Genomic DNA, 13,244 nt, shown 5'->3' with positions numbered 1-13,244 from the left:
TCTTCACTTATCAAGTAAGGGTCCGCTTCAGTGACAAAGCGACGCCACGTTGACATTGTTCCTATCTCTTTCTCACTTTATCCTTTTTTACGAGATTACGTCAACTTCTCCTATAAAACGCTATACTTTACTATAATATTATCCGCTCGCCACCAAAAATATGACTCCACAGGACCAAAAGAGTGTAACCAACGCCGCCGGCGGCAGAGAAGTGGTGAGAGAAGTGCGCTACAGAGGGGTAAGGAAGAGACCATGGGGAAAATACGCAGCCGAGATCCGTAATCCGATAAGTAAGAACCGGATGTGGCTCGGGACGTTTAAGACGGCGGAAGATGCAGCCAGAGCTTACGACTCCGCCGCAAGAGAGTTTCGTGGCTCCAAGGCAATAACCAACTTCTCTCTCCCCGGATACGGCGGGGGTGCTTTGGTGACGCCAGTGAACAACAGCTCCCTTTCCTTAACGGTGCCTGAGAGGACAATTCCACCTGGTGCTCGGGACGTCGAGATAACCTTTTCCTTATCGGAGCATGCCGGCGCTCAGGACGTCTTGTCTCCGGCTGTAGCGGAAGCAGTTGCTGGATTTTACCTAGATCAGCCGGAGGCTATTGAGTTGAGAGATGAGCTGGATCGAGTTTATCCACTCGGATTTGAACCAAATGATATGGGGTTGAGTATTGGTCTTGAAACCCCCGTGGAAGTTGAGCCAGAGTCTTCATCAGCCGTGGAAGTCGAGCCAGAGTCTTACTCAGCCGTGGATGGTAACCTGAATCTAGACCTTAACTTAGGTGCCTAAATGTCAATTCGATATTAACAAATTATCCTTTTTTCAGTTGTTTTCTTGGCGAACTTTGTACTGTTGATTATTGTATGGCTCTTCTTTTTTGTCTGTACTTTTTATTGGGTAGATATTCATTGTCTATTGGTCTGTTAAACTTTAAAGATGAAATGTAGAAGCGAGAATAAGTATTGGTTTTATCATTTGCCCCTTTTCGATAATGCATGTATGAATTTTTTGAGACGACTTCTTATCCTAATAAGTCTTTACCATTGGGCTTCGTGTTGATCGGGTGATGAGGTTTTAGTGTCAGGTAGGTGGCTCGTGTGCTTTTCGTCGTCACAATGACGCATGGAGCAACAAAACTATCTTACTTCTTGTCTTTTACCTACCCACGCTCTCTCACGTTGCTGTGATGAGGCATCTCTGATTCCCCACACAAACGTACCCCCCGGCCTTTTCGATTGTGTGCTATATATAGGAGAAAAGGTTAAATATAATCAAACGAAAAAAGAAGTCTAACATTTGTTAAATGATAGATATTCAATAGTACAATGACAAATCGATCTAAACATCTCTTACACATCATGACAATATGTATATACGTATATATATGTTTGTGTTCCATCATCATATGTTATTAGAATATGAGTAAAAATAACATATGAGTAGAAAATAACATACTTTGGTTATTGAAATATCTTATCTTCTTCTTTCTCCTAAGCTCTCTTAACTTCCATGAGATTGGAGAATCTCCGTTAGTAAAGAGTAATCTATGTTTATTATAGCTAGCAATAATTAATGACCAGAATCCACAAAAAGGAAATACATGTTCGTAGCTCCCATACATGCAATGTATGTGTCTCATAAAATATAATGCACTGGACACGTCTCAACATGTACATCTGTCAATCACATACACATGCCTCCTATGAAAAAATAATGGCTTTCGTGTGGTGTCCAACAAAGAAACAATTGGAGAACTTGTCGTCACAGGTTATACTTTTAATAATTAAACAAGGATGTGATATTAATCTGAACGGAAACGTTATACAAAAATATTCTCGTCTACCAGCACAACCAAAACATCACACGTCAGAGGATGAGAGAGACGAAATAATTCGAGGTTTGTGCATTACGTTCGTTATTCATAAAACATAACACGTTTGAGGAGGAGAGAACATTTTCGAGAACTTCATAGATTATGTTCCATTTTTTCACCCATTGTCGTTAAACTTAAAATGTGTAAGCCGAAAACGTCTAAGTTTATACGTTTTAAACCTTAATATTATTGAACTACAAACAAAATCCATCAGTTAAATCTTTAATATCATGAAGATATAGTGAAAACTACACTGTTTGAATCCGCTAATAATTAACAATTTAACAAACAAGGTATACATTAGAGAAACGATATCGGTTTATATAGAAATGGTGGAATATTGCACAATCCGAATCCACAAGCTAAGATATTACAAGTTCAACATATTATTTGGTAAAAATATCCCATCAGAAAAGAGAAAAATCTAAGAAATAAGACCAATACACAAGACACTTCTTAATTAGCTTCCGTGGAAATTCGTAAGAAAAAAAATCTTCAAAACAAATTTGAACAGACATTAATAATCTCCAATTTGACTAAACCGGTACGACCCGATTATTTCACCATCTGATCATGAGGCGAACGTGATCAAAACTCTTCCACCGAAATTTACATACTCAAAAGTCAGATCTCCTCTCGGCGAATCTTCACCGTCGATCAATCAAGTCAAGAGATCATTGACCCATCCTAGATCAGGGTCACCACAAGAACCATCCTCAAAACTTGTCTTGTCCCTAACCGCCGCAACCGTTGAGAAATCGTTCATCTGTCTCCGTCGAGGAGTGAAATCATCGCCGAAGAAGTTTGCACGAGGCGAGTTGGTTAGGTAACTTAGGGTGGAAGGCGAAAGAGCAAATTGCAAAGGACTACTTGGTTGTTGTTGTTGGAGATGGAGACGCTGATTGCTCAAACCGCAGGACGAGGCAAACGCTGCAGCCGCTGCGGAAACAGGTGTTGTAACCGGCGACGAGGAAGAAGTAACCTGCAACGCTTCCGCTAGGCTCATCGAATCCAACGAGTTCACCAGCTCGCTCAAAACGTCTTTATAGTTAACTGAGTCAGCGGCTGCAGCGGCTGAAACGGCAGAGGCGGCGCGGTTTCTCAGACGTGAAAAGGCAGCGGCTTTGTGGGCCGGAGACATAGGTGGAGACAGAGACGGAGAACGTGAGAGATGAGACAAATTACCCAAAAGGGTGCTCGTCGGAGAGCTGCTACAGAACAGGCAACACGGATTCTTAGCCGCTGAAGACGGCGAACCTGAGCCGCCGGAAACGTTTTCGGGTGGAAGAACCCTAAGCTGACGTGGCGAATGAGCAAAGAAACAGACTTTTCTTTTGCAGTGTTTACCGTCTTTACAAGCTTCAGTACGGTAACGAATAGGGTGGAGCCAACACTCGAAGACACCATGAGCAAACTCACAGTCATCTCCACGGCTGCAGTCACCACCACGGCGAAACTCAGGACACACCTCACCGGAGTATTGAAAACGACGAGGATCACGACGGCGAGCTTTCTCTCCAGGATGAGCAAAAGGACAGTCAGTCCAATCGTGGCTTCGGCTACGAGTGCAACGTCGGATCTTGAATTCGAACATCCGGAAATGATCACTTGCGTAAGGATCATCAGAGTCGGAATCATAACAGTACTCTTTAATCTCCTTGTTATTGTTGTCTTCGTTGTTAAAACTGTCTTCCTCGTGTTCAGATGTGATTTTGTTGCTTTTGTTCCAGTTATGTTTACGCGGCGAACGAGGGGATGAAGAATCCGCTGCCGGAAAACTCTTGGATGATAAAAGAAGCTTCCTCGGAGGTATCTCCACCGTTGGTTTCCTCATTTGATGTTCCGTACAAACGACATCCATGATGAGATCTGTAAGTTGTGTGTCTTATATATGTTTTGTGATTGTTTTGGTGTTTGAGAGATGGACGGATGAGTGTAAGATGAAAGATGAGATATTGTGGTGTATATATATATATGGGATTGAACATAGATACAGACATGGGAATAAGTTAAAAACGTATATTAAAATATTGGTTTAGGTTTGGATTATTACATTAAATATGTGTTTTGATGAGATGTAAGAAGAAGACAAGAGAAGAAAAGTGGAAGGGAGTCGTGTGAGAGAGGGTATGGGGGAGAGGGTTCGTGGCGAGATAAGAGAAGAGTGTGAGAGAGGTTTCATGCAAAGAAGCAGGAGCTGCCTTGCTCTCCTTGCTTCAGACCTAACACATGTGCCTATGTTTTCATCATCATCATCATCTCTTTCTCTCTCCCTTAATTATCCATAAATATAATTTACTTTTCTTTTTTTTTTTTGTTAGATGGAAGTTGGAACTATGGAAGTGTATAAATTATAATTGAAAGTAAAGAGAAAATAACAACTAACTTTATTACAAATTTATTATAAATTATGAGTTTGGCTTTTAGTTTGTTACCAAGTAATTTGTGACTTACTGTTTCTAGAAAAAAGTATATATATCAACTGAATGAGCAAATTGTTGGAAAGTAATTAATTGGTAGAAACACTAAATTTGGTTCATCCCCTCGGAGTATAGGTTCAATCACGTTTGAAGAACATAATATAAAAGCAACGATGTAATAGTAATTTAAGAAAATTCAAATATAGTTGTAAAGAAAAAAAGGAAATTCAAATACTATATTCTTATCTTGTTTTATTTTTAGCAAAATAATTTCACAGTCTTAGACTTTTTATGTGGAGATAAAACCGTTCTTTATCATTTGAGAAGAAATAATGATTTTGTTGAACACTTTTTAGTATCTTCTTAATTTAAAAGAAAAAAATCATGTTTTGAAACTGATACAAACCTAAAACTAACTAGTTGCAATAATACAATTGCATAATTATCTGAATAAATGTTATATAAAGCTTTTAAAGTATATCTTGCATACAACGAATCTAAGAAGACTTTACAACACAGAAAGGATATGCACGAGATTAAATACAAAAGAGGTATAAGAAATACGTTTTCTATTTTGTACGCCAATTATCAGGGGATAACAAATGATTTAATATTAACTCCTTATATTTTGTTTTTTTCGGTTTGTATGTATCTTAAAAAACTGGTGCATGTGTATGTACAAGTGTCACGTTTTCCATTGGTTGCGTGGCTCTGATGGAAGCAAAGACATTTTTGGTTTCTACCTTCACAATACTTTTCAACTCATAAAGTATACTTAAAAATATTATAACTTTTATACCCAAAACTTTTAAACAAAACTAAGACCGTTTGTGTAATTTCATATGGAATTGGATAGCATCACGACAAAAACAAATATAAAATCAAAGCGGTAATTTACATTTAAAGAATAAACGACAAATTAATAACAGTACTTCGATGGCAAAAAGAACATTGTTTTCGTTATTTATAGACATTAATTGTAGGTTTTGAGTAAGTTCAATGTTTTTGGACTGGTCTTTCATTCTTGGTATCTAATTTGGGGGTATCGTCTATGTCCGTACGTACGCCATTGTTCCACTTCCACATGATCCAAAAGCTTTTCAATTTGTGCTTAGTGTTTTACATGGAACGATTCGATTGTTTTGACGGCAAAAGTTTGAACTTGTGCCCCCGAGATTTCAACGTTATATACATCTCAATTCGTAAAATACCCGTGATTTCAACGTTATATACATCTCAATTCGTAAGATACTTTTAATAAAAATCTGAAAATAAATGATTTATTAAAAAATGCAAAAAAATGAACCACAAATTCATATTTTGGTTATATATATTAAATAGTTACCTATAAAATACGTAGACAATGTTTTTAATTGTTTATATATTTATATTATTTTATAACTATGATAAAATCATCTATATATATAAATTATTTAATTTTTTTATATATTGAGTATAGTTTAAATTAAATTCTATATATATATATATATATATAACTATAAATTGTAAGTATGATTGTTTATATATAACAGCAAATTAGTTTTTTTTGGTTCTTTATAATGTTGAATAGTTATTAACAAAAAATAAGCAAAACATATATAAAATATGAATAAAACATAAGTAAAATATTTTCACATATATGTTTTTATAATTAAAAGTGTAAACACATTTTCAAACTAAATACATAACCTAACTAAAAAATACATAACTTTTCAATTTTTTTATTATTTTGTGCGAGTCTGTATCCGTCTTCTCTATTATACCCCACGAGTTCACAGACAGCAGCATTTCGTGGTGATCAGACTCCGGCGACTTGCGAGTCACGTTGTCTTCAGTTTTTGGTGGATAGGTTGGAAGATCTTTAGGCGCCTCCATCTTTTTTAATTGAGAGAAAGAGAGTTGAATGATATTTTTTTTTACTGTGATATGGAAAGACAAAGACCTACTATGATACTAGGGCTATATATAGAAAAGGTTGTCTGTTGTCTTTATTTTTTGCTGTTAAACTTCAAAATAATTAATTACGCGTACACCATGTGGACGTTTTATAACATTTGAAATTTAATGAAATCAAACCCTAACTCAATTTTTTTTTTCAAGAAAATTCTTATCTACCTCAATATATCCCGAAAACTTTATTAGTAAAATGTGGACCATTCTTGATACCGGTACCGATCAACAGAACAAAAATTCTTAAGTATTTACTTTCATATTCATATTAATTGCATTACATGATCACTTTGATGAAAACAGGTAAGTAGTCATTCCTTAATATATCTCATTTTTCGGTGTAATTAACCACGCTCACTTTTCAATTGCTGACTTTCAAGTTTCAACTTATTAACAAAATAAATCATCTCAAAGATATCTATATAAATTTACAGTATAAAAATTTGGCTCACTTTAATACAACTCATACGTTAAAGTCAAAACTCAAAAGATTAGCTAGCCCACCTATCTCATCGAAAATAAATGCTTGAATAAAGATTCGTTTGCGGTCATTTTTTCATTATTATTTTTGGTAACGTTTACAGACAGTGTAAATTAAAGGTGGAATTGTAGTTGAACGAAATTAATGAATTAATAATCAAGTTTTAAAGGTAGTTTTGTGAGATTTTTTTTTTTTTATTTTTTATTTTTTTTTTTTTGTTGGGTGAGTTTGTACTTTGTACCCATGACTTACTTAGCTTAGTCGTGAAAAAAATTGGAATGGCCCATTTCATATAATAAAAATATCTGATTCATCTTTGTCCATTTCCCATTCATGACTTATCATCAGTTATCGATTCCAGAAAGCAGAAATAAACGAGAACAGATAATTAAAAACGTAAATACAGTTTTGATGGATAAATCATATCTAATCTACTAAAGATGATATATATGTACCAGCTAAGTGGGTTAATGATCTTTTTTTGTTCATCGTGATATTTAATTTATTTTCTGAACATTTGCTAGTAATTTTTTTTATTAATTATTTCATAAAGAAGAACAAAAGAGATGGTCGAACGTAACATATATAGCGTCTTTATTTGTTAGCGAGCGTATTTATTTTAGCGCGAGCATTTATTTTATTAGAGATATTTTATCTAAAATACGTCTTTATTTTGTTCTCATTTCTTTTACAAACTTTATATACATAGTCATATCGGAGAATATCATATTGGAAAAGAAAGTAGTTATATTTCGACAAACCACTCCAAGCTGTGCAACGAAAGAATCATTTGAACCTAATTAGTGTGGTAACTTCGCCAGCCCCCGTTTTCAAACCTTAAGAGTAGGTGTGTGATTATATTTTGGAATATATAGCAAAAAGGAAGAAGAGAACTATTAATCGTCAGTTCCGATATAAATGTAGAATGTTGAATTGTGGATGAAAATTCCTTTGAAATTCGGACAAGTCAAATGAAATCACTTGCTTTTCCTATAAGGATCTGAAGTAATTCAAATCAAATATTAGTTATGGGACTAAAATAGATCGTAAGGAAGTTACCAAACGTGTATAGTTTTGAGTTTGGACCATTTAGTCATTTGAATTTGTTTCCTGTAAATAAATATAGTTTTTTTTTGTCCTTGATAAATTAAAGGTATAAAATAAATAAAAATAATATACTATAGTTTCTTCTCCATAAAAAAAACTAATTATCGGATTTCATATTATTCACGTTGCCTAAACGAATCAAGATCAGGTGTCGAATAAGTACATAATTATGCTGATGGTTATATTGTTACCTATATGATGGTGGTTATGGTAGGTTAGTGGTGGTATGATGATGAGTGTATTACAATGATAACGATGGTCTGATAATGTTAAACTGCTAAATTAAAACTAAAACATTAGGTGGATTGATCCACATTCATTTCGTCCATCAAATTTAATTGGATAATATAGTATTGATTTAGCTCTAATGGATCGGATCACCATTTAAAATCTATGGAACACGTTAGTGGATAAATAAATATATACATAAAGGAAAAAACTACGAAACGACATAGTTTCAAGGATGGGAATAAAAAAAAAAGATACGCGAGAGCGTGAGAGAAATATAGCCGTTAGAGAGAACAAGAGACCGATACAGAGAACAAAGAAAAAGAAAAAAAAGAAAAAAGGAAAAAAAAAAAAGGGACGTTAAGAGAAGCCCATTATTCAAAAAATTTATATGACCGTTAGTGATCTCCTTATTCCTTTTTAGTTCTGATTACAACATTCCCCTCTCTGTAAAAGAAGGACCCAAGAAACCCAAAAAACAAAACGCTCCTCTCTCTCTCTCTCACGCTCTCTACTAGTTCTGTGGTTTTAGTATGGACGCGCCGGCGGAGGAATCAATTGGTAGTGTTGTGACGACGATGATTGATGAGACATATGAGTTCTTAGCGCCGCGGTGGTTTGATTTCATAAATGGAGAGACGGAAGATGAGTCTCGCCGAGCAGAGCTTTGGTTTCAATCTGCGTTAAGCTGCGCTCCTTCTCGTTAGTTTCTTTTCCTTCTCTTCTCTTTAATTTGATTTTGATTTCAATTTTAGGGTTTATTGATGCTGAATCTGAGAATTGCGTTGATTAGGGTTAAATTTGGTTTCGGAATTAATTGGGTGATACTATCGGTTTTCTCAGATCTCTGATTATTGGTTTTCTGATTCGATCTCAGTTTTGTGGACATCATAGTGAATGAAATTTAGGGTTTACCGATTTGTGTTCTGAGAATCGAGATTAGGATTTCACTGTGTGATCTCGATCTTTCTAATGTGTGCAGCTTCGGTTCCTAAAATCAAAGCAAGGAGATCATTCAAGGTAGAGACTATGTGCAACTTCAATGAAGAAGATGAAGAGATTCCGCTCAAGGTTTTTTTTTTCTTTCAATCATCATCACTGATTTATTTATTATCCATTCATTACAAGCAGGAAAGATTCAACCTTTTTTAATCATTCTGATTGTTTGCAGGCTAAAGAGCCCGTTGCTGCAACTATCTCCTCACAATCACAGCCTTCTGAGTCCAAGAAAGAACTAATTACTCCTACTGTAGCAACCACAGTTAAGCCGTCTCATGACACTTTCAAGGATGAAGAGAAGATCGACAACAAGACGACCACAGATTCATCTCACGACCACAGGTTCTTTGTCGTCCTTCTCTTCGAGATTGTGTATCGTTCTTAATTTGAACCGAGAGCGAATTCTAATGCTATCTCTTCTTTGTTCATTCAACAGTAATGCGAAGACTGAGCAGACTCAAGACAAGGAGAACATTCCTCCTGCTTGCACACCCAAACCACCGATGCATTTCTCTAAAGGAGGAAAGTCGATGGACCTTAAGAAGCAGCAAACTGCTAGAAAGATTGCTAGTCTCCTGAAAAACCCATCTGCTCTTAGGCCCAAAAACCAGTTACAGTTGTCTCAACCCAAAGGCAGTCATCAGAAAAGTGTGAAAAGGTAGCTAACATTCTTAATGACCATTCTCATACCCCAGTTCTGGTTTCACGTTCCTCTTGTAATAGTTTTTGTTTTTTGGTGTGTTTTGATTGCTTCACTGCAGGGAAACGAGTGTTAGAAACATAGTTAGCACTACCAATCTGATTCAGGAAAACCAAGCCATCAAAAGGCAAAAGCTTGATGATGGTAAATCAAGACAGGTGAGCCAAATTGTTCAGAATCAGCAACCTTTCATTCCATATCTTACTTGCATGACTGAAACTTTTTCTTCATTGATTTATCTAGATTCTCAATCCAAAGCCAACAACTCTGCTCCACAAGACAAGAGAAGGTCTTGTAAACACCGGTTTCAACGTATGCCCTTCAGTCACGAAGCATACTCCAAAGGAGAATAGAAAGGTACGTCTTGCATCAGTGTTGCTTCAATAAATTTTATTGTCAGACAGACCTCTCAACTCTTGTTTTCATTTCTTAAGGTTTATGTCCGTGAGCAAATAGCACCTTTTGTTTCAACTGCTGAACTGATGAAGAAGTTCCAAACAAGCACCCGAGGCTTGTCATTGCCTCACGCCAACACTTCTGTTCCACAGGTAATAAACAATCAAAACTCTCTGATTCCTTTACTTGCCTCGTGTCTTTTTATATCTTTGACTAAATTTCCGGATGGTACTCTTTTCCTTGTCCAGAATCGACCTAAGCTGACACTGACAAGACCGAAGGAACCCGAATTTGTGACATCCCAACGAGCTCGTCCTTTGAGAGTTAAGAGCAGTGCAGAACTTGAGGAAGAGATGTTGGCAAAGATTCCCAAGTTTAAAGCTCGACCTGTGAACAAGAAGGTAATGAGCATCTAGTTCCACCGAGGTAATATTTTTATTGTAGAAATAGAAAACTAAACAAAACCAATGCGTTCTGTGATTTGATGCAGATTTTGGCAGCTCCAGCTTTGCCTGCGCCACAAAGAAGTACACCACATCTGCCAGAATTTCAGGTAGATACCCCACCCATCAAAGAGTATCATCACTTTAGAAGAGACTCATAGCTTAATGAATCTGTTTTATCAATCTACAAACGATCTCATTTTCTTACTGTTGCAGGAGTTTCATCTTCAAACAATGGCAAGGGCTAACCATCATGCAGAGTCCTCTTCAGTAGCTTCAACGGAAGTGTCTAAGCAGGTATAAAGTTTCTTCTCACCCCCAGATAAGTTGTAATGCATAATTGGTTAGTTGTTTCCATGCCATCTGATATGCCTCTGTTTTCCTCAGACGCAGCATAATGATTGGAGGCCTCACCTTACTGAACCAAAGTGCCCTGTGCTCCAAACAATGTTAAGAGCTCGTCCTACTAAAGCAAAAACTACAGCGGAACTTGAGCAAGAGGAACTAGAGAAGGCACCAAAATTTAAAGCAAAATCTTTGAACAAAAAGGTACTACTTAAGAGGTGTAGTTTAATACTGTTTATTTCATTTTCTCTCTCTTAATCTAACTTGGAATTGCATCAAATCACCCAGATATTTGAAAGTAAAGGAGAGATGGGCATCTTTTGTAACACCAAGAAACACATAACGATACCTCAAGAGTTTCACTTTGCGACAGATGAGAGGATATCACGACCAGATTCTGTCTTGGATATATTCGACAAGGTATGTTTCAACTAACGTACCGAACCCGCTCTATGCAAGTCTTCTTTAGTTATTTAGGTGTTTGACACAACTTTTTTCTTGTCAGCTCTCATTGAATTCCGAATCTTTCCATGAAAAGCCTCTACCAAGGAACACTGCTCCAAACCCCTTCAATCTTAGGACAGAGGTATGTGAACAATGAACAACCTCTTCTTTAAGGTCAAAGTGACTTGCTACCAATCTTTAATGACCGTTCTTCTAAAACTACTTTTGGAATCCAGGAACGAGGTGCTGAGAAAGAGAAGAAATTTTTTATGGAGCTCGTACATAAAAAAATAGGAGATGAAAAGGCAAGGGTTCCAAAGGCAAACCCTTATCCTTACACGACGGATTATCCAGTGGTATGCACACGCACATCCTAAACTTCTTATTTTTTGAATTGCGAAAGGGATGGATGGTGTTGACATTAACGTTTTCCAACTCTCAGGTACCACCAAAACCAGAACCTAAGCAATGCACACAACCAGAACCGTTCCAGTTAGAGAGTTTAGTAAGGCACGAAGAGGAACTACGAAGGGAAATGGAAGAGAGGAAGAGAATGGAGAGAGAAGAGGCCCAGAAGAGGCTCTTCAAAGCACAACCAGTTATAAAAGAGTAAGCGACCAGCCCCTTTTTACTATTTGTTTTATCTCCCAGAAACTTACTTTATCAACGTTTTCAAAGTGCTCACAATTTGCTTTGATCCCTCAGGGACCCAATACCTGTTCCAGAGAAAGTACGAATGCCCCTCACAGAAATTCAGGAGTTCAATCTTCATGTCGAGCATCGAGCTGTTGAGCGAGCAGACTTTGATCATAAAGTAAGATTTTGCAGTCATTTTAGCAGACAAAAGAATGCTTTTCAATAACCTCTGAAATTGATGAATATGTCCATTCTATTTGGAACCAGATCAAAGAGAAGGAGAATCAGTACAAGAGATACCGTGAAGAGAGTGAAGCTGCAAAAATGGTATGCATTATTTATTCACCCGCTTAACTTGCAAAAATGGTATACATTACCGTGAAGGGTTTGTTGCATAACCCCTCATAAACCTTGGTCAAAGATTGATAATACCCGCTTAACTTGCATAGATACCCCGCTTAACCTTGGTCAAAGATTGATAATACCCGCTTAACTTGCATAGATACCCCGCTTAACCTTGGTCAAAGATTGATAATACCCGCTTAACTTGCATAGATACCCCGCTTAACCTTGGTCAAAGATTGATAATACCCGCTTAACTTGCATAGATACCCCTCATAAACCTTGGTCAAAGATTGATAATACCTGCCAATTTTGTGTCAGGTGGAAGAAGAGAGAGCTCTGAAGCAAATGAGAAAGACAATGGTTCCTCATGCTAGACCTGTGCCTAACTTCAACAAACCCTTCTTACCTCAGAAGTAAGTTCCAACTCAAAAACAGATTTAATAGAACCAATCTTCTCTTTGCGTTTTTGTAATCCTCCTACTGATAAAAAAAAACTTCATGTAACAGGTCCAACAAGGGGACCACAAAACCAAAATCACCCAATCTTAGAGTGATTAAAAGAACCGAGAGAAGAACCATGATGGCTCGACCAACTGTGTCTGCAGCTACCAGCGCATCTGCTGGTCAGATGAGGTAGTTGAGGTAGTTGTTTGCAGCAAAAAAATTCTGAAGCAGAAGCAGCCTGAAATGTTCATGAACGCTTGAACCTACATTCCCTTTGTAAATTGATTCGGTACTAATTTTTCCTGTGTGTTCTTAGTACTTACTGATATAGTACATTGTCTTATGTATCCATCTTGATTCTCAAGTTTATTATAATGGAAAAAAAGATTCATTATTATATAAAAATTGGTCCATGACTAAAATGACGAC

At 36.7% G+C, this 13,244-nt stretch overlaps 3 protein-coding genes across 3 annotated transcripts; 2 read left to right on the top strand and 1 right to left on the bottom strand.

Annotated features, from left to right (window-relative positions):
• On the top strand, positions 132–989 carry LOC104761185 (ethylene-responsive transcription factor 10-like). The gene has a single exon (XM_010484227.2). The coding sequence runs from the start codon at positions 161–163 to the stop codon at positions 791–793; it is 633 nt and encodes a 210-aa protein (XP_010482529.1). The 5' UTR covers positions 132–160; the 3' UTR covers positions 794–989.
• Positions 2,178–3,848, bottom strand: LOC104761174 (zinc finger CCCH domain-containing protein 2-like). The gene has a single exon (XM_010484216.2). The coding sequence runs from the start codon at positions 3,736–3,738 to the stop codon at positions 2,539–2,541; it is 1,200 nt and encodes a 399-aa protein (XP_010482518.1). The 5' UTR covers positions 3,739–3,848; the 3' UTR covers positions 2,178–2,538.
• Positions 8,476–13,220, top strand: LOC104761166 (protein TPX2-like). Its single transcript, XM_010484204.2, has 19 exons — positions 8,476–8,765; positions 9,046–9,134; positions 9,235–9,404; positions 9,499–9,720; positions 9,824–9,920; positions 10,006–10,119; positions 10,197–10,310; positions 10,407–10,559; positions 10,649–10,711; positions 10,818–10,898; positions 10,989–11,150; positions 11,235–11,366; positions 11,452–11,532; positions 11,627–11,746; positions 11,833–11,999; positions 12,096–12,204; positions 12,294–12,353; positions 12,690–12,784; positions 12,879–13,220. Exons 1-19 carry the CDS (start codon positions 8,597–8,599, stop codon positions 13,006–13,008), a joined length of 2,328 nt encoding a protein of 775 aa, XP_010482506.1. The 5' UTR covers positions 8,476–8,596; the 3' UTR covers positions 13,009–13,220.

This window comes from Camelina sativa, chromosome 3 (genome assembly GCF_000633955.1).
Source record: "Camelina sativa cultivar DH55 chromosome 3, Cs, whole genome shotgun sequence".
NCBI classification, from domain to species: domain Eukaryota; kingdom Viridiplantae; phylum Streptophyta; class Magnoliopsida; order Brassicales; family Brassicaceae; genus Camelina; species Camelina sativa.
This window is presented reverse-complemented; position numbering and strand designations above follow the sequence as displayed.

What these genes read in the sequence shown, in the direction of transcription:
- LOC104761185 (XM_010484227.2), top strand. Translation starts at nt 161, where the DNA reads ATGACTCCACAGGACCAAAAGAGTGTAACCAACGCCGCCGGCGGCAGA.
- LOC104761174 (XM_010484216.2), bottom strand. Translation starts at nt 3,738, where the DNA reads ATGGATGTCGTTTGTACGGAACATCAAATGAGGAAACCAACGGTGGAG.
- LOC104761166 (XM_010484204.2), top strand. Translation starts at nt 8,597, where the DNA reads ATGGACGCGCCGGCGGAGGAATCAATTGGTAGTGTTGTGACGACGATG. An exon ending in CAACGGAAGTGTCTAAGCAG is followed by an intron (nt 10,899 to 10,988) that starts GTATAAAGTTTC and finishes TGTTTTCCTCAG; the next exon opens with ACGCAGCATAATGATTGGAG. An exon ending in ACACGACGGATTATCCAGTG is followed by an intron (nt 11,747 to 11,832) that starts GTATGCACACGC and finishes TCCAACTCTCAG; the next exon opens with GTACCACCAAAACCAGAACC.